This window comes from Triticum dicoccoides, chromosome 2A (assembly GCF_002162155.2).
Source record: "Triticum dicoccoides isolate Atlit2015 ecotype Zavitan chromosome 2A, WEW_v2.0, whole genome shotgun sequence".
Lineage (NCBI taxonomy): Eukaryota > Viridiplantae > Streptophyta > Magnoliopsida > Poales > Poaceae > Triticum > Triticum dicoccoides.
The window spans coordinates 378,991,954-379,013,929 of NC_041382.1; the positions used below are offsets into that span (position 1 = coordinate 378,991,954).

The 21,976-nt window shown below is 48.0% G+C and overlaps 1 protein-coding gene across 1 annotated transcript in view; it reads left to right on the top strand.

The window, feature by feature from the left end:
- The window catches only part of LOC119354617 (probable (S)-ureidoglycine aminohydrolase), a 20,679-nt gene extending 12,738 nt beyond the window's left edge, over window positions 1-7,941 (top strand). Inside the window, exons 7-12 of the mRNA XM_037621343.1 lie at window positions 309-390; window positions 707-763; window positions 1,195-1,233; window positions 1,442-1,512; window positions 7,384-7,437; window positions 7,520-7,941. Coding sequence (XP_037477240.1) covers window positions 309-390; window positions 707-763; window positions 1,195-1,233; window positions 1,442-1,512; window positions 7,384-7,437; window positions 7,520-7,592 — 376 coding nt within the window. The 3' untranslated portion in view covers window positions 7,593-7,941. The remainder of the gene's footprint in view (window positions 1-308; window positions 391-706; window positions 764-1,194; window positions 1,234-1,441; window positions 1,513-7,383; window positions 7,438-7,519) is intronic.
- The last annotated feature ends 14,035 nt before the right edge of the window (window positions 7,942-21,976 follow it).

The window sequence follows — 21,976 nt, forward strand, 5'->3', positions numbered from 1 at the left end:
GGTGGAGGAGGAAGGCTGGGTGGCGCCGGGGCTTGCAGGGGACGCCGGCGAGGTTGGTGGAGGGGGAGGGCTAAGCGGAGCTAGGTGGGAGAGCGGAGCGGAGCGGAGCCCATTCCCTTCCTCCCATGACAAATATTGGCCTACATCTAGTCAATTATTATTGTAACCATTGCCCCTTTTCCCCTTTTATTCTGAACACGATTCACTTAACTCAGGTACAACTGTACAAGTGTCTTTCATCAGTGCTTTTTTGCTGTTTTCTGCTAACTCAATTAATACCAAGTTCTGTTGCAATTATGTTCCTTTAGGTACACAGCCATTGGGGATTACCATGCTGATCTAGTTGTTGGTTCAACAGATAAGCAACCCCTCCTTGAAACCCCAGGAGAGGTACAACATTTTTCTTTGCATCATCTTTCCTACAATATCTAGGATCCTATTAACTTGGATTGCCTGCCATTTATTAAGTCTTTGTTATATAGTACTATATGTATTCCAGATGAAGGAACCACTAATCAACAAACTTATGGATGTATATATTAACATGTGGCTTGCTCTCACTCACAAATTTGTCTTGTTTCTGATCGTCTTTGCCACATAGACTCCTTGCCAACTTTGAACGTCCATAAAACATTGTTGCTTTCTTTCCTGTTAAAATGTTCCGTCTTCTGTGCTGGCCTGAAATTCTTTGCCTCTTGTTCACCAGGTATTTGAGCTGAGGAAGCTGCTACCCACTTCTCTACCTTATGACTTTAATATTCATGTAAGTTTGATTATCTTTTGCTGGTTAAGTTGCTTATTGTGTCATAAATTGTTCGACCCAACGTTGAGTTCCAGCCAACCAGGCATTTTATTTAAAATCATTTCTTGTCCACTTCGAGTTAATCATCAACTTCCATCACAATAAAAGGGGAGTTGTTCACTGACTTTCAGCTGAACAAAGAAATATTTTACATGTTGAAGCATTTGTTGTGGGAAAAGGTTTTGCGCCACTCTTATTAGAGGGGACCAGTAAGAATCTTACAAAATATACCGTACAACTCAGAATTACATTGATGGCTTATTTTCGGGTTAGGTGTTGTGGGCCCCACAACATAACATAAAGTCTGAAGTTGTTCATTCAGATTAGAAGTGTCTGCTTCTGAATGTTGATTGAAGAACGACTTTCTTGATATGCTTCTCCCTCACTTACAGATAATGGACTTTCAGCCAGGCGAGTATCTCAATGTGAAGGTATGTACATCTTTGTGTGTATATTATGTTACTTTTAATAATTTTGATAATGCCTGTTTGATGGGGCGAACTGTGATCATATTCTGTTTTTTAATCTAAAACTTCTCACCAGAGGATATGTGATGCTATTTTCTATGCATACGTTCACAGCAGTAACACCGATCCTATTCTGAAGCCTCAGTCTTCTTTTTCGATTTGATTCTACTAGGAGGTTCATTACAATCAACATGGGCTGCTGCTTTTAGAGGGACAAGGAATATATCGATTGGGAAATAGCTGGTAAGGATGCAGTATAAATTTTCTTGTTTGTTTTATGACTAGAGATGGAAGTTGTTTCATGAAAGAGGTCATATCTTGGTTCTGATGCACTAGAAGATGTGCGCTCCATAGTCATTGCCGAACAGGCAATTACTCCACCTTATTGACACACAGTGTGAGGGACTGGATGGAGTTCTCTCGATCGGATTCACTAGTAGCTCGAATTCGGATAGCTGTATTGGATTACAACGAACTAGGGATTACAAGAATGGGGAATTGGAAAGTAGGTAGCCACCGTTGCCGTTTGCCTGATCCACTGGATGATTGGCTTGGAGGTCGAGGCTAGGTTAAGTAGTGGCAGCCGCTGGGCCGGGCCACACTTACACCCACTCCGGCCCACTCACTCGAGGGTTGCTCTTGCGAGCCCGCGGCAGTCTTGGTGGCGTGGGCGAGCCGTTGGGGTCGCTGCATGGCGGGGCCGCCATGTCAGGTGTGCTGACATCCCCCCCTTCTTGAGCAGAAGCTTGTCCCCAAGCTTCAGCGGCTGGGAATCGAGCTTGCAGAGCCACTTTGTCCTCCCATGAATCAGCCACTGCTGCTGGGTTGGATCACCGGACCAGCACTTGTTCCACCATAGCCCCGCGCCGTTTGCGCCAGCGACGTTCAAGGACTGCCACTGGCACTGAAGGTATGTCAGGATAAGTTGGGAGCTCACTACGGGGTGCACTTGCGCCTGGGGTGGCAGCTGAAGCTTGTAGGCCACCTCGTTGACCCGCCCAATAATCTTGAAGGGCCCAAAGAAACGGAAGGCCAGCTTGTGACAGGCGCGGGAAGCCACTGAAGTTTGGATATAAGGTTGCAGCTTAAGATAAACTGAGTTGCCCACCTCAAAGGCTCGGAATGATCGTTTTTTGTCAGCTTGTTGCTTCATGCACTGCCTCGCTCGGTGAAGATGCTGTTGGAGCAGGTCTTGCACAACAACGCGTTCATCCAGCCAAGAACGAAGGGCCGGAACTGAACAAGCGGTCGTTGAAGTAATCCCCCATTGTCGTGGTTCATGTCCATACATGGCACGAAATGGTGACATCCCAATGGCAGAATGATGGGAAGAGTTGTACCAGAATTGGGCAAGTGGAATCCAGTAGCTCCATCGACGGGGACACGCCTGCGTGAAGCAGTGGAGGAAGGTTTCCAGGCACTGGTTAACCCTCTCCGTCTGGCCATCCGTCTGCGGGTGGTTGGCTGAACTCATTCTGAGACCCGTGCCTGCATACTTGAAGAGTTCTTGCCAGAAATGACTTGTAAATACTGGATCACGGTCAGACACAATCGACCCTGGAAATCCATGTAGCCGGTAGACTTGGTTCATGTATAGCAGTGCTACTTTGGAGGCTGTATAAGGGTGTGCTAGGGGCAGAAAGTGAGCAAATTTTGTCAGCTTGTCAACGATTACCAGAATGCAGTTCACACCTCCAGAAGTTGGGAGTCCGTCGATGAAATCCATTGTGATCATCTCCCAGGATTCCTTGGGCACCGGCAAGGGTTCGAGCAGTCCAGGGTAAGCGGCTCGGTCTGGCTTGGCCTGTTGGCAAGTAGGGCAGCAACGTACATAGTGTTGAATGTGTGTTTTCATTTTGGCCCAAGCAAAGAGACGGCGTACCCGGCGCCATGTTACTGGGAAGCCCGAGTGGCCTCCAAGAGGGGTATCATGAAACGCCTTGATAATCTGCTGTTGCATTGCTGTGCTGCCTCCTAGCCAGATGCGTCCCCTGAATCGTAAGATGCCTTGCTCGAGAGTGAAGCGTCCTTTTGGATCTGCTCTAATGGCTAACTGTTCCAGCAGTTTCTGGGCTTGTGGATTTGAATTGTAGCTGGCAATGATGTCTTCCATCCAACTAGGTTGACAAGAGGATATGGCTTGCAATTGCTCAGCGTGGGTAGCACGGGAAAGAGCATCCGCACCCCCATTTTCTGTCCCTTTTCTGTACTTGATGGTGTAGCGAAGACCGAGAAGCTTGGTAAATGCTTTTTGCTGCCAAGGGGTCGTGAGTCTTTGCTCTTCTAAATGCACCAGGCTCTTCTGATCAGTCTGTATGACGAATTCGCTGTGTTGGAGATATGGGCGCCATTGGTCTACGGCTACTACCACTGCCAGATATTCTTTTTCATAGGTGGACAACCCCCTATACTTGGGTGACAGTGCTTTGCTCATATAGGCAATTGGGTGCCCCTGTTGCTGCAGGATTGCCCCGACGCCAGCGTCGCATGCATCTGTTTTGACGACAAAAGGCTTTGAGAAGTCCGGTAGGGCAAGTACAGGAGCAGTAACAAGACCTTGTTTCAGTAGTTGGAATGACTCCTCAGTCGCTTGCGTCCAGACAAACGGGGTTCCTTTCTTGAGGAGGTTGAACATTGGCCGCGCCACAATGCCAAAGTGTCGTACGAATCGGCGCTAGTATCCTGCCAGGCCTAGGAAACGCCTGACTTCCTTAACATTCACTGGTGTAGGCCATTGAGCTACTGCCTGCACTTTGCTTGGCTCGGTGGCCACACCTTTGTCACTGATCACGTGGCCCAGGTAAGATAACTGGCGCTGGCCAAAACAACATTTCGAAGCCTTGACCTTCCATTGGTCGCGACGCAACAGCTGCAAAACTTGCGCCAGATGGGCAGCATGATCCTTCAAAGTACGGCTGAAGACTAGTATGTCGTCAAAGAACAGCAGCACACACTTGCGTAAGAGAGGATGCAAGGTGTCAGTAACAGCCCCTATAAACGTCGCCGGTCCTCCTGCCAGTCCAAACGATAGCACCAGGAACTCGAAGTGCCCAGAATGAGTTGTGAAGGCTGTTTTGTATTCTTCACCGTCGGCAATACGGATCTGGTGATAGCCTGCTCGAAGATCAAGTTTGGAGAACCAGACTGCTCCGTGTAGTTCGTCAAGCAGCTCCTCAATTACTGGTACTGGAAATTTGGGCACTGTGGTCATAGCATTGAGATGGCGATAATCTACGCAGAGGCGTCATGTGCCGTCCTTCTTTTTTACTAAAATCACCGGGGATGCAAACGGGCTAGCACTGCGTCTGATGACACCCTGTTTGAGTAGTTCTGCCACTTGTTCCTCAATCTCTGTCTTATGCTCAGGTTTGTGCCGGTATGGACGAATGTTCACTGGCTGTGCCCCCGGCACCAGTGGTATGTGATGGTCACAGTTATGCCGAGGGGGAAGCCCTTCTGGTTCTTGAAAAACATCAGGGTATTGCTCCAGTATCTCCTGAATGCATTCGGGGGTAGCCTCTTGTGCTTCTCCGTCCCCCAAGGTGACTTGATACAACTGAACCATGTGTGAGACAGCCCCTTGGCGACACAAGCTGCCTAGCTGCATACTGTTGATAACCGGACATGAAGAAGTTGATGGATATGCACTACCCCACCAGGTGATGGAATAGCAATGTGCTTGCCCTTCCAGTCGACTGTCATCGGGCTGTTCTGCTCCAACCAGTCCATTCCAAAGATGGCAGCATAAGTACCCAATTCCAGAACCTTCATATCAGTCACAAACTCATGTCCTTGCGAAAACTACTTGCACTGAGGAATGGAAGCTCGGCATTGAAGTTCCCCTCCGCCTGCCACTTTGACACGCCCTGCACGAGCCAATGGAACCACTCCTTCCAATCTGGCAGCCAATTGAGCATCTACAAATGATGTGGAGCTGCCGGAGTCCACCAGCATGAGTATTTCGTGCCCCTGGAGCCATGCGTGAACTTGGAATGCCTTTGGCGATGTGTCACCTGTCAGGGCATGCTTGGAAATGGCCATAGCAGTCTCCACCGGCTGCGTTTGCTCATGATCAAGAACAGGATCGATGCGAAGAGTTCCAGAAGTTCCTCGACCACGTGGAGTTGTACGGTGGTGGGGCATGTATGATCATGGCCCCAGCGCTCACCGCATTTGAAGCAGAGCCCTCGAGCACGTCGATACTCACGTAGCGCCTTGACCTTGGAGCTGTCCGTGCGGGCGCCGTCGAGTCCACGACGATCGACAGCAGCGGGTGTTGCTGGAGCAGGCGTCGGGCGCGGTGGAGGAGGTGGTAGAGGAAGCGCTCCTCCTGGTCGCGGTCCCGTGTCCACCGCACGCGGTGATGGCATCTGCATCCCGCGACTTCCTCCTGGAGCAAGGCGAGCGAACACGCCGTATCCAGATCCGGTGGTCTCTGCACCAGAACCACAGCACGGATGTCCGCCCGAAGACCCTCGACAAAACGAGTCAAGTAAAAATACGGGTGAGTGTTGTCAGAGTATGAGACCAAATGATTCATTATTGATTCAAAACGCTCAATATAATCTGCAACCGAAGTGGTCTGTCGAATTGTATAGAACTGACGGATCAGATGCTGATGCCTGTCTCTACCAAATCGCGTACAGAGTAAAGCAGCAAAGGATTCCCAATCGTAGCAAAGGATTCCCAATCGTAGTCAGACAATTTGTTCTGAACTGATTGCAACCATATGGATGCAGGGCCAGAGAAATTGAGTGCAGCCATGGGTACCCAAAATGTGGAATGAATTCCAAACATGCCGAAGTACTGCTCACATAATGTCTTCCACAGTTTTGGGTTCTCGCCGGTGAACTGTGGAAACACCGCAGAAGGATGGGCTTGTCCCAATCCGGCGAGCAGTTGACTAGCATGAGAGAAAGGGGAAACTACAGGACCAGGCGACTGCAGGGAGTACTGACCAGTGCCCGGGAGGGGCGCTGGCGGCGTGGCCAGCCTCTGCTCCCGGTGGAGGAAGGCGTCGCAGTGGTCCTCGGACCCGTGTGGCCGCCCCTGCGCGGTCGGTTCGGCGCCAGGGTGAACGCCGACCGCAGCAAGGGTGGGAGCAGTCGTCGACGATCCCTGCGGTGCCACACCGAGCGCCGCCGCCGCAGGCGGTCGCCCTTGTTGCAGTTCCGCTACCGCGTTGGTGAGCTGATCGACGCGATGCTCCAGATCGGGCCGCCATGCGACCAGATCGTCCAGCTTGGCCGTGTGCGCGTGGATCGCGGCCGTGTTGCCTCGGAGCTCGATGCGGAACTCGTCCATGGACTTGGTGATCTTGTCCATGTACTCCTTCATGGTGGAATCCATGGCCTCGATCTATACGCGGGCTTGACGAAGACGCCTGGTTTCGACGAACAGAGCCAGATCGGAGTAGGGAAGTGGTGGTGGTTGTCTCTGATACCAGATGTGAGGGACTGGATGGAGTTCTCTTGATCGGATTCTAGTAACTCGAATTCGGATAGCTGTATTGGATTAGAACGAACTAGGGATTACAAGAATGGGGAATTGGAAAGTAGGTAGCCGCCTGTTGTTGTTTGCCTGATCCACTGGATGATTGGCTTGGAGGTCGAGGCTAGGTTAAGTAGTGGCAGCCGCTGGGCCGGGCCACACTTACACCCACTCCGGCCCACTCACTCGAGGGTTGCTCTTGCGAGCCCGCGGCAGTCTTGGTGGCGTGGGCGAGCCGTTGGGGTCGCTGCGTGGCGGGGCCGCCATGTCAGGTGTGCTGACACACAGTAACTTCTACTCCCTCCGTTCCAAAATAAATGTCTCAACTTTGTACTAACTTTAGTATAAAGTTGTATTAAGGTTGAGACACTTATTTTGGGATGGAGGGAGTAATATGCGGGATTGTTTTTAATATGCATAATTTACCATCTATTATTATTCTTTTTCCGTCCATTGCCCTTCAAATGTTTGCATATTTTTGACTTAGAATTGTGACATTATGTTCTCAAAGCCAAACATACAGTGTTCTTTCCTGAAAGTAAAACGTCAACTGCTGTTTGCTACTGGCATATATTCCATAATGTTCCATATTCCACTATAGAGTATTTTGCATTGATGATACAGGTATCCGGTGCAAGCAGGCGATACCATTTGGATGGCGCCATTTGTGCCTCAATGGTTAGTGTGTGCGAACTTTGCGTTCATCATTGATGGACTTGGCTTTTGTAGGCAGCTCATGGCTGTTGCCTTGCTGTTCCAGGTATGCTGCCCTTGGTAAAACCAAGTCTAGGTACCTGCTGTACAAAGATGTCAATAGGAATCCACTGATATGAGCAAAGGCACTCACTCTTGATGGATGGCAATCGTTCACCATAGAGAGCTATGAAGAGTTCTTCTAGAAGATGGCCTCCAAAAGACATTGCTCCAACTGCTTGCTGGCGAACTGCACAGATTCCAGAGAATCGGTGTAATAAAAATAATAATAGCAAATGAGTACTTGGAAAATTGTGATGTTCATGGCTGCCCATTGGTGCTTGGAGGATGATATGAAATCTGATACTTTTCTCCTTTTTCGAGATTGAACCTTGGAACTTCCATGTATTCGTGTCTGGACAGAAATTGCCGTAGCCGTGACACTTCAGTAATCTCGACTTGCTAATCCGCTGAAAGAAGTTAAATGCATGCATTGATGTAAAGAAGAGGAACAAGTGGCACTTGATTCACTCGATGAAATAGTGGATGTGCAAACCCACTGCGCATGTTATGTCTTTAATCGAGTAAATTAAGTGACTTAGGTCATCTCCAACGGTGACCCGTAAATTTCCTCTCCCATTCGTCTATGGACGGTGCCTGGGGACTAGTTCGCGGACACGGATGTGGAAGGCTGCCATCCAAGCCGCCTGATGTGGGAGGCTGCCATCCAAGCTGCTTGCATGCATCCGGCCTCACTCATTTTTTTTCAAGTCTGCACATTCAAATAGCCGCATACATACAATTCAAGTGTTCAAGTAGCTGCACTCACTCATTTTTTTAAGTCCACACGTTCAAATAGCCGCATACATAGAGTACAAACGTTCAAATAGCTGCATGCAACACTAGCTCAAATTTTAAAAAGTTCAAATATTACATTTCAACATTGTTGTCCCCTTTAACTGCCCATTAATGCTTAATCAGATCTTCCTTCAGCTGTTTGTGAGTTGGTCGATGCCGAATTTGTTGATGCATTTGAATAAACTCTTCAAATGTGGCTGGATTCTGGTCTGGAAGTTTGATAGGATTACCCATGTTCTCATATTCTAGAGCTGCGGCAGCATCCTCACCCTCATCCTCGACGGTCATTGTTGTGCATGACCACACAACATGTCATCACCTCCCATAAGGTCTCCGGATCCCATTGTTTGGCAGGTCCACGAACAACTGCAAAAAGGATATGCGGAATTCCAAATGTCTCTCGACATCTTTCTAGCTGCTTCTTGTCTTTGGGCAAAATGAGACTTTTTCTAGCTAACTGTGTTAGAGATGGTGCTGATAAAGATAGCCCATGGAGGATAGATATCGTCAACCAGATAGTATTCCATGTTGTACTCATGTCCATTGATAGTATAGTGGCAAGGAGGAACTTTTCCTTCAGTTATCCTCGCAAACAATGCTGATTGTTGGAGCACATTGATGTCATTGTGAGACCCGGGCATATGCCAAATCCAAAGATCATGTGATGCAACTGCTTCAAGAATGATGGTGGGCTTCTTAACACGACCGTGATATTGACCTTGTAAAGCCTTTGGGCAGTTCTTTCATTTTCAATGCATGCAGTCAAGAGATCCAAGCAAACCTGGGCACCCTTTTGCTTCTAAGATTGCCAAGAGACTCTCGGTGCCTGGCACAGTTGGTTCTCTTAGGTACCGAGGTCCAAACACCTCAACCATGGAAGTTGCAAATCTGACCATGGCATCTCCGCATGTGCTCCCAGACATCCGTAGGTACTCATCCCACGAATCAGCGATCGTGCCATATGCAAGCATCCAGAGTGCGGCTGTGCACTTCTGGTAACCAGAGAAGCCAATCGTTCCCACACCGTCCTTCTTCAAGACGAAGTAGTCATCATAGGACTGGACGCTATGGTACAAACGAACGAAGACAGTCTTGCGCATTCAAAAACGCCGGCCAAAATGGTCAACGAAGAGTGCATCAAGGGAAAAGTAGTCGGTAATCAGTGCCAAATGGCCGCATGCCCTGTTGCGGTTGAGCACTCGATGACCCTTGATCGATCCCTTGAAATTGAGAACATGCTCCTCAGCACACTCCGCATCTTCAAGGACCACCTACACACTATTGCAGGATGGTGCTAACGCAAGACTAGGATCAGAGACCCTTCAACGAATCCGTGTGCGATGCCATAATCGCAAACGATGGTGTAAAAAACCGTGAAAAAGGTGCAAAACTTTTGCGATGGAGGATGCATTAAACACAATTCAGATTTTAGTTGTGTGTGCGATGCAGGGCATACGGTTTAGCTCAATTAACTGTTTGTGAGGAACAAAAGAAACGGGCAGTGTTGGGGATATAGTTACTGGAGGTAAACCGGCTAGGCATGGCCAGATTAGCTCCATGAAGATTGAAGCCCATGAAGATGAGAAGATCCTGGCGCTTTAAGAAGGCCCAAGGCCCAAAGACGGATTAAAGCCTGTAGATGTGAACCGACTTTATCATGTAAACTTGTATTGTAAGTTAGAGGAATAGAGACCGAGCCGGACACCTCTATGATCCGGCCTCGGGACTCTGTAAACTGGCGGGCGTCAACCTGTGTATATAAAGGGACGACCCGACCACGGTTTGAGGAGGAAAAAACAACAACTCGAGGGCCATTCAAAGCGGATTCGCTCACTGGTCATCGAAACCCTAACAATACCAATCACAACTAGACGTAGGCTTTTACCTTCATCGAAGGGGCCGAACTAGTATAAACTCCCCGTGTCCCCTTGTCCGGTTTAACCCCTTTAAGCTAACCCGTTGCGATGGCTCCATGACTAAGTCCTTTCACAAGGACATTTGCCGTGACAAATCCACGACAGTTGGCGCCCACCATGGGGCTATCGCACGATGGTTTCGAGTTCTTGAAGGGTAGCTTTGATGGACTCAAGGGATATGCTGTGGGCCAGATGACGAAGAGTCGTCGCGGCAAACTCTACATCGACAACGCGGGATGGGGCCCCGAGGCCGATTCAATCGAATACGGGTACCAGGTCCCCTTTGGTGGGATTCACGTCTTCATCGGCAAGATTGGCGAACCGGGCCTTGAACCGGGCCTCGAGGCCGATTCAATCGAGACGGCTCAGCGTGCAAGCCCTTCCCCGGTTCGGCCCATAGCAAAGCATGTTTTCGTAGGTGTCGTCCATGGAGCAGAATATGAGGACGGACCGGCATCCCATGGAGAAACTGTTGTCTGCTCCGATGACGAGTCTTCTGGAGAAACCGAATCGCTCTATCAGTTGCAGGATGGCCGGTTTAGTGGAGGTTCCGAGGGCAACAGTATTCTGGACTCCCCTGATCTGCCAAACCGGGCCGCTATCTTCATGGCCGGTACATAATCAGCGCCCCACTCATCAACCGCCGCAGCAATGCTCTCCGGTTCAGCAACAGCCACGCCGGCGGGAGCAGGGAGCTCTGCGCCACCTCCGGCTCAAGTTCTGTCTGACTTGTTCGACGCTTTGGCAACACTGATGGCCGCGGAGGTGGATGCAGCAGCCCGAGATCAGCACAATGCGGAGATCGCAAAGGTGAAAGATCAGATAACTCAGGCTAAAGCAGACCTAGCGGCATTGAACGCTAGGATGGCTATAGAACGGGCCGAGTTGGAAGCTCAGGCCTACCGGCTTAGGCTGGATCAGAATGCTTCAGAGGAAGTCATGAGAAGAATATACCGATCGCATCTTCCGCCGAGTTATGAGCCAAGAAATCTCTTCAACATGCCAGGAGCAGGAACTAGTAACCAACCAATATTAAACCGAACGGATGCGCCAGGAACAGGAGCGCCGGTTCAGCCGCGCACGATGGACCCGCCTCGTCAAAACAACATTGTGCCACAGTATGTTCCAACACCCCTCGGGCATTACTCCAACCCGTTGGACAACATTGTGGCCGCCGCTTCACAGTTGGCAGCCCTCCCAACCGACGGCGAATCACCAGTTGCGATTGAGGCACGATGGGCCAGAGATCTCCTTCAAACAGCTCTAAACCAGCAGCAGGCTTATTCGCACAGTCATGAGAGGATTCATTCCACCCCCCCCCCGTCCAAGCCGGAGCTACATCAGGCACGTTGAGGATGAACCGGCCGTGTCAAGCAGTGCACGTCGCCGTAACTCGCCGCGAGGGCACAACCCGGCAGGGGGAGGTGCTAATGCACAGGATGTGGTGGATCATGGTCGCGCACGTCGAGAGGCCGAGTTAGCAGCTCTGCATGGAGCCCGTCAACCTACTCCGGTTCACCCTACCGCTTCAGTAGAGCCAAGTGTGGTGTTCAGTTCCTTAGGGGTGCCATGTCTCACCCCCGCTTTGCGTAATGTGCGACTGCCCAAGGATTTCAAAGGACCTCGTAAGGTACCCAATTACACCGCCGATCTGCAACCAGAGGCATGGGTTGAAAGCTACGGGATGGCAATGGAGATGTTAGATGTGGATGAAGCAGTATGTGCTAAATATTTCACCATGATGTTGGAAGGAACACCTCGTACTTGGTTGAAGAGCTTACCAACTAACTCTGTCGGATCATGGGCCAAATTGAAGCACCGGTTTATCCAGAACTTCAAAGATACTTGTAAGCAGCCCATATCAATTGTGGATCTGGCCGCTTGTGTCCAAGAGGATGGGGAGTCCACGACCCATTGGGTAAAGCGGGTCTCAACTATTTTGCATTCATCGGATCGTATCAATGCAGATACCGCAGTGCTAAGGTTGGAGGGCAATTGCCGTTTTCTGCCGCTCAAACAGAAGTTAGGAAGGCTCAAACGTCACTGCAATGATATGTCAACGCTTATGGCCGCTTTGGTTAAGTATGCCGATTCAGATAATACCAAAGACCTTGACTCAGAGGAGGACAAACCGGGGAAAGGGAAAAAGAATGGCAACACCAAGGGTCAGCAGCATAATCCGGCAGGCCATGGGAATAGTGGTAAGCGCAAGGCCGACAACAGTTTGGATTTTGTGGCTAACACCAATGCTCAGGAGAATGGTCAGCGCCGTAAGGGCAAGCAGCCCCAGAGGGGCGGAGGTTCAGGCCCTAATTTGGAGCGCCTGTTAAATCAACCCTGTCCAAAGCATGGATCAAAGGAGAAGCCAGCATCGCATCTTTGGAAGGATTGTTATATCATGCGAGATTTCAAGAACTCCAATATGTTTCAATACGATAATGGCCCGCCCGGCGGTTCTGGAGGTGGTTTCCACGGGGTGGGTTACGGAGGCGACATCTCCGGTTCAGGATTTCAGGGCAATCAAACCGGACACAACAATCAAGGGAACAAGGGCAACCAGGGAGGTTACAACCATCAGGGGAACCACCAACCGCAGTAGTCGGGTTATCAAAGCAATCCTAAGCAGTTAAATAGTGGGCAATATCATGTCTTCACTACTAGCTTGTGTAAGCGTGATCAGAAGCTTCACAAGAGGGCGGTGAACTCTGTTGAACCGGCGGTGCTTCAGTATTTGCGCTGGTCTGAGCAACCCATTTTATGGAGTAGAGAGGATCACCCGCCCGGGGTTGACAATCCGTGTCATCTGGCCTTAGTGGTGGCCCCTCAAGTTGGGGGATATAAGTTCACTAAGGTACTCATGGATGGGGGAAGTAGTTTCAACATTCTATATTATGATACCTTGCGTTGTATGGGGTTGACAGATAAGAATCTTAAACCGTCAAACACCGTTTTCCATGATGTGGTGCCTGGTAAGTCTGCATATCCAGTGGGCAAGATAGCCTTAGAGGTGGATTTTGGAGATGATCATGATTCAAGATCAGAAACATTGACTTTTTGAGGTGGTAAAAATCAAAAGTCCGTATCACGCTTTGTTTGGGCGACCGGCTTATGCTAAGTTCATGGCGAGGCCGTGTTATGTTTATCTACAGCTTAAAATGCCAGGTCATAAGGGGACAATCACAGTACATGGGAGTAGGAAGATCGCTTTGGAATGTGAGGAAGGTGATGTGGCTTATACCGAGTCGGTTTGTGCCACGGAGGAGCTGAAGTTTTATAAAGACAAAGTTGATCCGACAGATATGACTTCTTTGAAAAAGCCAACTACGGAACACGATCCGGCGTTGAAATTTAAATTGGGCACAGATACTAAGATGGTTGATTTTGTTCGTGGTGATTCATCCAAGCAGTTCAGCATTAGCGCTAACCTGGATCCCAAATAGGAAAGCGCGCTCGTCGAGTTCATCCGTGAGAACCGGGACATCTTTGCATGGAAACCTTCTGACATGCCAGGTGTACCGAGGGAACTCGCTGAGCACACACTTAACATTGATCCTAAGTTTAAACCGGTCCGGCAGTTTCTCCACCGCTTCAATGAAGAAAGGCGCAAGGCTATTGCTGAAGAGGTAGCTCGGTTGTTGGCCGCAGGGTTTATCGTGGAGGTCTTTCACCCGGAATGGTTGTCTAATCCGGTGCTGGTTCTTAAGAAAAACGACACTTGGCATATGTGTGTAGATTACACAAACTTGAACAAGGCTTGCCCTGCAGATCCCTTTGCCCTCCCTCGTATTGATCAGATTATTGATGCTACGGCGGGTTGTGACCGTTTGTGTTTTCTGGATGCTTATTCTGGTTATCATCAGATCAAAATGGCAGTTAAGGACCAGGAGAAGACAACTTTTATAACTCCTTTTGGAGCCTTCTGCTATGTCTCCATGCCCTTTGGGCTCAAGAGTGCCCAGACGACTTATCAACGCTGTGTTCAGAATTGTCTTCATAAGCAGATTGGGCGCAATGTTCATGCATATGTGGATGATATTGTGATAAAGTCCAGGAAGGAGGAAACATTGATAGATGATTTCAGAGAAACCTTTGACAACCTCCGGGTTTACAAGATGATGCTCAATCCGGAAAAGTGTGTCTTTGGTGTCCCGGCAGGCAAACTCTTGGGTTTTCTGGTGTCAAACAGAGGCATTGAGGCTAATCCGGAAAAAATCTCAGCAATTACATCTTTGGCTAAATCGGCGTGTATCAATGATGTTCGACGTTTGGCCGGTCGGATTGCGGCTTTGAGCCGGCGTGTATCAATACCTTTGAACAGAGGAGGAGTTGGCTATTCCTGACCCGGAGGCTCAATTGGTGGCAGCTTTGCATGTCATACCGGATTGGACAATCCCATATCTGGCTTACATGAACCGGGGCGAGTTACCGGAGGATGAAACCTCGGCCCGGCAGATAATCCGGCGTTCCAAGTCGATGACCATAATCAACGAAGAGTTACATCGTTACAGCGTCTCAGGGGCAATTCAGCGTTGTGTCTCTCCTCAAGAGGGTTGTGAGATTTTGCGAGAAATCCATGAAGGGGATTGTGGTCACCACGCCGGTTCAAAGTCTTTGGTAGCTAAAGCTTTTCGCCACGGTTTTTATTGGTTAACAGCTCACGCTGATGCGGAGGATTTAGTCAAAAGATGTGACGGTTGTCAAAAATTCGCACGCCGTGCTCATATTCCGGCTTAGGAGTTGAGGATGATTCCAATAACTTGGCCGTTTGCGACTTGGGGGCTTGATATGGTTGGACCCTTCAAGCGATCCAAGGACAAAAAGACCCACTTATTAGTGGCAGTTGACAAGTTCACCAAATGGGTGGAACCAGAGCCAGTCAGTAAGTGTGATGCGGCCACGGAGGTTCAGTTCATCAAAAAGGTGATATTCTGGTTTGGCTTTCCACACAGTATTATAACTGATAATGGTACTAATCTGTCAAATGGAGAGATGGAGGAATTTGGCCAACCTGAGCACATCCGGCTTGATATAGCATCAGTGTCTCACCCCCAATCTAATGGTCAAGCGGAAAGGGAAAATCAAGAAATTTTGTGAGGTATTAAACTCCGGCTTATGGTTCCTTTGAAGCGGACACCGGGTTGCTGGGTGGAGGAATTACCTTCTGTGTTATGGAGCATCAACACCACACCTAACAGATCTACGGGTTACACACCTTTCCTCATGGTTTATGGAGCAGAGGCGGTTCTTCCTAGTGACATCCGTCACGACTCGCCCTGTGTGGCAGCTTATGTTGAAGCTGATAATGAGAAGGCACGTCAGGATTCACTGGACCAGTTAGATGAGGAGCGTGATCTCGCAGCAGCACGTTCGGCGATTTATCAACAAGATCTCCGACGTTATCACAGTCGCCGAGTTAAGACCAGAACTTTTCAAGAGGGCGATCTGGTGCTCTGCCTCATCCAGGATCAGACTGATATGCACAGATTATCCCCACCTTGGGAAGGACCTTTTGTGGTCAGGAAGAATCTGCACAATGGGTCATACTACCTCATTGATGTTCGAGAGCACAAAGACTCACGTAAATCGGAGGAGGAGACCAAGCGGCCGTGGAATATAGCTCTTCTTCGGCCTTACTATACTTGAGCCACAGGCTCTTTCTATGTACATATTTATGACAATGTATATATTATATAATAAACCAGAACCTCAAATAAAGCGGGGTCTCTGTTCTTTTTACATCGTGTGTGAGCCTACAAGAGTTTCTACTAACAAAGCAGAGTTTTGTTAAACCGGCCTCTGCGGCCATACGGATATAAAGAAAATCACTAGGGGGCTTGGTCGTATCTGAACCATAGCTACACCACTTGATCGGTTTAACACCACAAAGGGATATCACTAGGGGGCTTGGTTGTTGTCACACCATAGCTACACCTCTTGATAGGCGTTAAGTCAAAAGGAAATTATCTGGAGCCAAAGAGAGTCTGTTGCATTAAGCACAACTCAAACATAGGTAACCACCGAGCACAGCTCACACATTACCTAGGGGCTCTTTGCTTCTCAAAGAACAATGAGTTTTGAACCCTTGTAATAGGCTATCAAGCCAGGCTTGGAAGCCAGGTGTATTCACCTAAAACCCCGGGTTATCCTGCATCTTTAAGTAAGTCACTCCGTCCAGGTAAACCTGGTATGACCCATCGAACGTTTGACAAGTCAATCCCATGGACCTTGAACTTGTCAAAGTTAAATCGGTGATTGGTTAAAGATTTAGGTCCATCTTAAAAAGGCTTTGTAAAATGGTTTAACTTAGTGGCCTGGCAGCCCATGAAAAGCCTCGATTTAGGGCCTGGCAGCCCATGAAAAGCCTTGCATATTTCTTGTATTTTTGCTATTTTTATGATAAGGGATTTATAAACATTTTTCTGACAAACCGGTGTTCATTACAACCCGGCTTGACTTTCAACGCTTAGTTGTCAGTACATGATCAGATTCTAAACCGTTAGCAAACTGCTCCAGTCTGGTTTTGACTAGATGTCACCATTCGTATACAAACAACTCAATGGCTTTTTAGCCCAATATGATTTCTACATGCAACGGTAAGAGGGCCAGGAGATATCAATGCTTCGGATTGGTGTTTTCACCTTTACCATACAAGCAGTTGGTCAGCCAACGAGGTATGTTGAAAATGTTATTTTTAATACAAACTTTGATTATCCATCCAAGTATTGTATATTTTTGGACATCATGACCCGTCCAGTGGTAAACCACTAGGACACTTTCAAGTTCTTGTATCCAGGAACACAAATCATCATGGGCTATGCATAAAAAGATCCCAAAAAGTGAAACAAGTTTTCCACATGTTAAAGCAACATAAACATGCTCGAGGGCATGACAGATAATGGGGTTTTTGCTATCCTATTACAAGAAGCTTCAAAACGGCTCCAAATGAATAATTGTTTCAAAGCAGTGGCACACATTAGCTGGTAAACCGGCTGCCGGTTTAAGATGCTTCGTCTGGACGGCTTGATGGTTGAGGATCATTTGGTGCAATCACTTCTTCTTCATCCCTCCCCAGATGGTGGAAATCAACCGTTGACCAATCGATTCCGGTTAAAGCTTGAAACACAGCTTCTTCATGGACAAGGCTGGATGGGTTAATGTCAGAAGCGTAAGTATGCTTACGGATTGGAGGCACAAGTTCTTCGACTTCATGGATTTCGGCAGGCTGTCTTTTCCCTTCAGTGTCGTTAGCCGGCTGGAAATGAGATAAGTCTGTGTCTTCTGCCAGTTTGCTGGCTATTGGCCGCATCTCCTTTGTCAGCCTTCGGAGATCATCATTGTTGAAGCTTGAACCGTCCTCCTTCACACCTAGATATCCTTTAATGATGTCATCCGCTTCAAGATCCGAAATCCATGCTTTGGCCCGGATTAGTGCGGTCAGCGCTCCTGCTCTTGCGACTGCCTTCTTCAGTTTAGTAATCTGGGCTGGTAGCATGGCCAACTTCTCAAGGGTTTCTTTTATCAGTGTTGGTGCCGGTTTATTGTAGGCTGCAGTGCATATAGCATGCTGGGATCCAGAGTAAAGCTGTTCTATTAAGGTGTAAGCCGCTTTAAGCTTCATCCGCATATCAGCGCCAGATGAGTAATGCGAGTGCCTGTCATGATTTAATATCAGCTAAACTGGTAAACAATAAGATCTCATGAATTGGACAAACAGCATAAGGAGATACTTACCAAATACAGCGGACGTCATGGCGTTGATTTGCCGCTTCAAACCAGTTAGTTCATCTACAACTGGCTTTAGGGCTGCTTCGGCATCCTCAGCTCTTTTGGTTAAACTGGTCTTTTCGGTTTCCCAGTCAGCACACTCCTTGTTAAAAGTCTCCTTTAGCTTTTCCATAGTTGTCAGGGCATTGGTCAGCTCCTCCTTGGCTTTCACAGCCTCTGCTTGTTGGGACTTCACGTTCTGTTGCAGGTCAGCAGTTCGGGCATCTCTATTGCTTAGCACGGCCTGTAACATCGGAGATATGTCAACAACAGGATATGTATTTTCTAAGTACTAAGCGTATAACAAGTTATGCACTTCGTACTTGGGGGCTAATGCCTATTTGCTCTATTATCAATACATCTTTTCTAAGTCTCAAGAACAATGCAAGCATTATCCTTGACACTTGGGGGCTAATGTACATCTGTTCAAAACTGACGCATGGATTCAAGACCCGGATTACCTTGCAAAGCTAAATCGGCCTTTGGGGGCTACACTGATGAAAGCTACATAACTACATTGGTAAAGTATCGGTTTTGTTTTCACTAAGGATCTGACATATTGAGGGTCAGCAGGAGATGATTAAAGTATTACAAAGTCCCGGATTACCTCGCAAAGCTAAACCGGCCCTTGGGGGCTACTTGGGCTAGTGTTTCAACTTTGGAATCAAGAAATAAAGGGAGATGAAAATACCTCATAGCGTTCCTTCATCAAGTTCACCAAACCGGCCTCATAATCTTGGTTTGAGTGCAGACGGTTTAAAAAACCGGAATGGAGATCTTCAGCGCTGAGATGAGCATAACTTGACAAATCAGTGCTCCATTTACCCTTCTCCATGGCAGCACGCTCTTCTTTGGCGCTATGTTTGGCCAAGATTACAGGATGGCCAGGAGAGTTGTGGCCCATGCCAGTAATGATAACATCATCTCCTGGGCCTCCAGTAGTTTTGTGGGTGATGGTGGAGTGCTAGTAACTCTCATCGGACTAGCCTGGATTGGAGCTGCCGGTTCAGTATCAGGAACAGTAGTATCAGCTTCAGTTTGTTCATTGATATTCCGGTCTTGAGGGGGTGGCTCATCAAAGGTAGCGTCAGGATGGGGATCCTCCGGTTCACGAGTTTGGTCCGGTTCATCTGTTTGCCCTGTTCAAGAACCACCTGGTTTTCAGACGGATTGTTCACCCGAGCTTTTTTGCTGGGTCTGGCTTTGGCTCTGCAAACAAAAATAAAAGAGGTGAAAATTTAGCATATTACTCAGAATATGTAAAACATTCGAAGAAAGGGTTTGAGTACTTACCCAGCTACAGTTTTGAGAGGGAGTTGGGTTGCTGTTGACTCGCCAGAGGATGAGGGACGTGTCACCTAATAATTTGAATCGGACGGGTTAAGAGGTTGTCGGAAATAACTTGCCTTGGGATAAGAATTGTCAGAAGTGGGGGAGACCTCAGATCAGCGCTTCTGAACCGGGGTATCAGGTAAACCCGGCCGAAGTGACCTGTTGGCCGCTGTGCCGGGTTGTCCGGCGAGCTTCATGCTGCTGCGTCTTCAAAATAAATGTTGGACCCAAGTAAGCAAGAGGATGAGAAAAGCTTACTTTCCGGACCGCTTAACGGGTTTTTTGTGTTGGCATAGAGTCTGAACCGGAGGAAAGGGTAATTACCTCTACATCATCAACCTGGCTGCCTTCTACGTCCTCCTGATAAAGATCATTGTTAATGAGATGCATGAAAAGGGAGCCAAGGGAGTCAAGTTCTACCTCAACTTCCGGTTCCTCTGCATCTTCATCAAGTTCCATGTTGATACGTTCGGCTATTTTCCGCTTTGAGGTTCGCTTGACGGCTTTGGTTTTGGGATGGATGGCTTTGCTGCTTTATCTGCGGATTTCCGCTTCCAGAAGGGATCATCACCCTGTTTATACACAAACAGAAGAAAGTTTACAAGTTGAACAATTTAAAGATATCAAAGATAAAAAGGAAGCATAGTGCTTACAACAGGCGGTTTATTTTGAGTGTAGAAGGGGTTCAAGCCGGTTTGGCGACAGACTGATTCTGATTCATTCAAAATTTTCTTAACACCTTCAGTGACCTCTTCATCGGTTAACTGAATGTTGATGTGGCGTTGGGGGTCTTCTAATTCACCGGTGTACTCACACATTAAACCGGGGCGACAGCTTAGTGGCAAGATGCTCCAAGATATCTAGCAACACACAAAATCAACGTCTGATAAACCGTTGGCCGTAAAGGCCCGGAGCTTGGCGAGTTGAGGGGCATATTTGGCCCATTCCGCAGAACTTAAACGTTGCGGCAATGGATGAGTGTTGGAAAGCCGGTGATCACGATAGCCTGGAAGAGGGTTCTCATCTTCAGGAGAGGTATCTATCCAGTAGAACCAAGTCTGGTTCCATTCCTTAGGGTGAATGTGCAGTTTGGCATGAGGGAATCCAACTTCTTTCCGCTTTTGAACAGAGACACCACCAAGTTAAGTGTTGGGACCGTTTACAAATTCTATACGCCGGTTCAGATGAAAAAAGTCCCGGAACAGCTCAACAGTTGGTTCTTCTTGTAAGTACACTTCACAGAAGACTTGGAAGTTGCATCGATTGGACACCGAGTTGGGTCCGATATCTTGAGGATGGAGTTGGAAACTGGCAAGCACATCTCGAAAAAACTTCGACCTGGGCGGTTTGAAACCACAGCCTATGTGGTCGACAAAGACCACTACCTCACCCAGCCTGGGGTAGGAGGATTCTCTGTTCCTGGAACTCGCCATCGAATTTCAGTTTTTGTTGGGCAAGGTGCCGATTTTGACCATTCCGTTCAACTGTTCTTCGATGACCCGGGAAGGAGCCCAGTTGCAAGCATAAAACTGTTTGGCCATTGTGAAACGAAAAGTTGAAAAAGAAATGCCGGTTTACAAATCATTCATGGTGGTACGCAAGATGCAATGGAATAAAGATATACAGATATGTGAAATTGCGTAAACCGGAGACTGATACAATAATGAATGACAAGGTCATATCATGGGTATACATGCGTTGTTAAACCGGACTGTTACAATGAATGTAAAGGGGGTTTGCCGGTTTACCAGGGGACTAATGGTATGAGATAGATTGTTTTTACAAGGGTAAACCGCCTACATGGTAAAGAGGATACAGACCCAAGGTAAAATGACTAAGTAAGGAGAAACAGATTCCGCAAGAGGGCATGGAAATTTTGGATCTATTGAAGACAGGAAAGAAAAAATATTTTGACCTAACAAGGGTTGGACCCATAGCAGTTTGTAATGATTCAGATCGGTTTTTGCATACAAAAGGTTTGTTCTGGTAGCGGAAAGTAAGCTATTTACGCGTAATATATCAAGCGTGAAGTTTTTAAATCCATAGATGAGGAGGAACAGAGCCGTACTGGAGCCCCGATGAACTTTGATAAACTGCGAAGAACGAATGAGCCTTCAACAGATCTACAAAGGGGGAAAGGGAAAGACTCACAGAGGATGAAGCAACAAAGGAGCACCGCAGTCTTCTGGTACAACCAGGTTGATGCAGCGGCCGGCGGAGGAACGGTGGCGAAGCTCGGTAGCGGCGGCGGCGTTCAGGGATAGAGAGGTCGCAAGGAGGAAGAAGAGGGAAGCGGAGACAAAGGGGATAAAGAGAAGGGCCCGTGGTCTTATTTATAAGGTGAGCCGATAAGTGACATGTGCGTAAATCGAGGAGCTGGAAATGGATAGTTAATAAGGATGACGCCTCGAGGGTTGAAACGTTCATTAATGAAGAGCATCTTCGGCTTCAACGGGTAGATGACATCATAACGATTGGCTGTGGATTTAAAGGATGACGTTACAGCGATTTACCAGATTTATACAAAGGTGCCAGAGCAAGAATTTTTCTAAGTATTGGAGATTGACATGAACAGGTTCAAATCAATCTGGGGCCTAATGTTGGGGATATAGTTACTGGAGGTAAACCGGCTTGGCATGACCTGATTAGCTCCA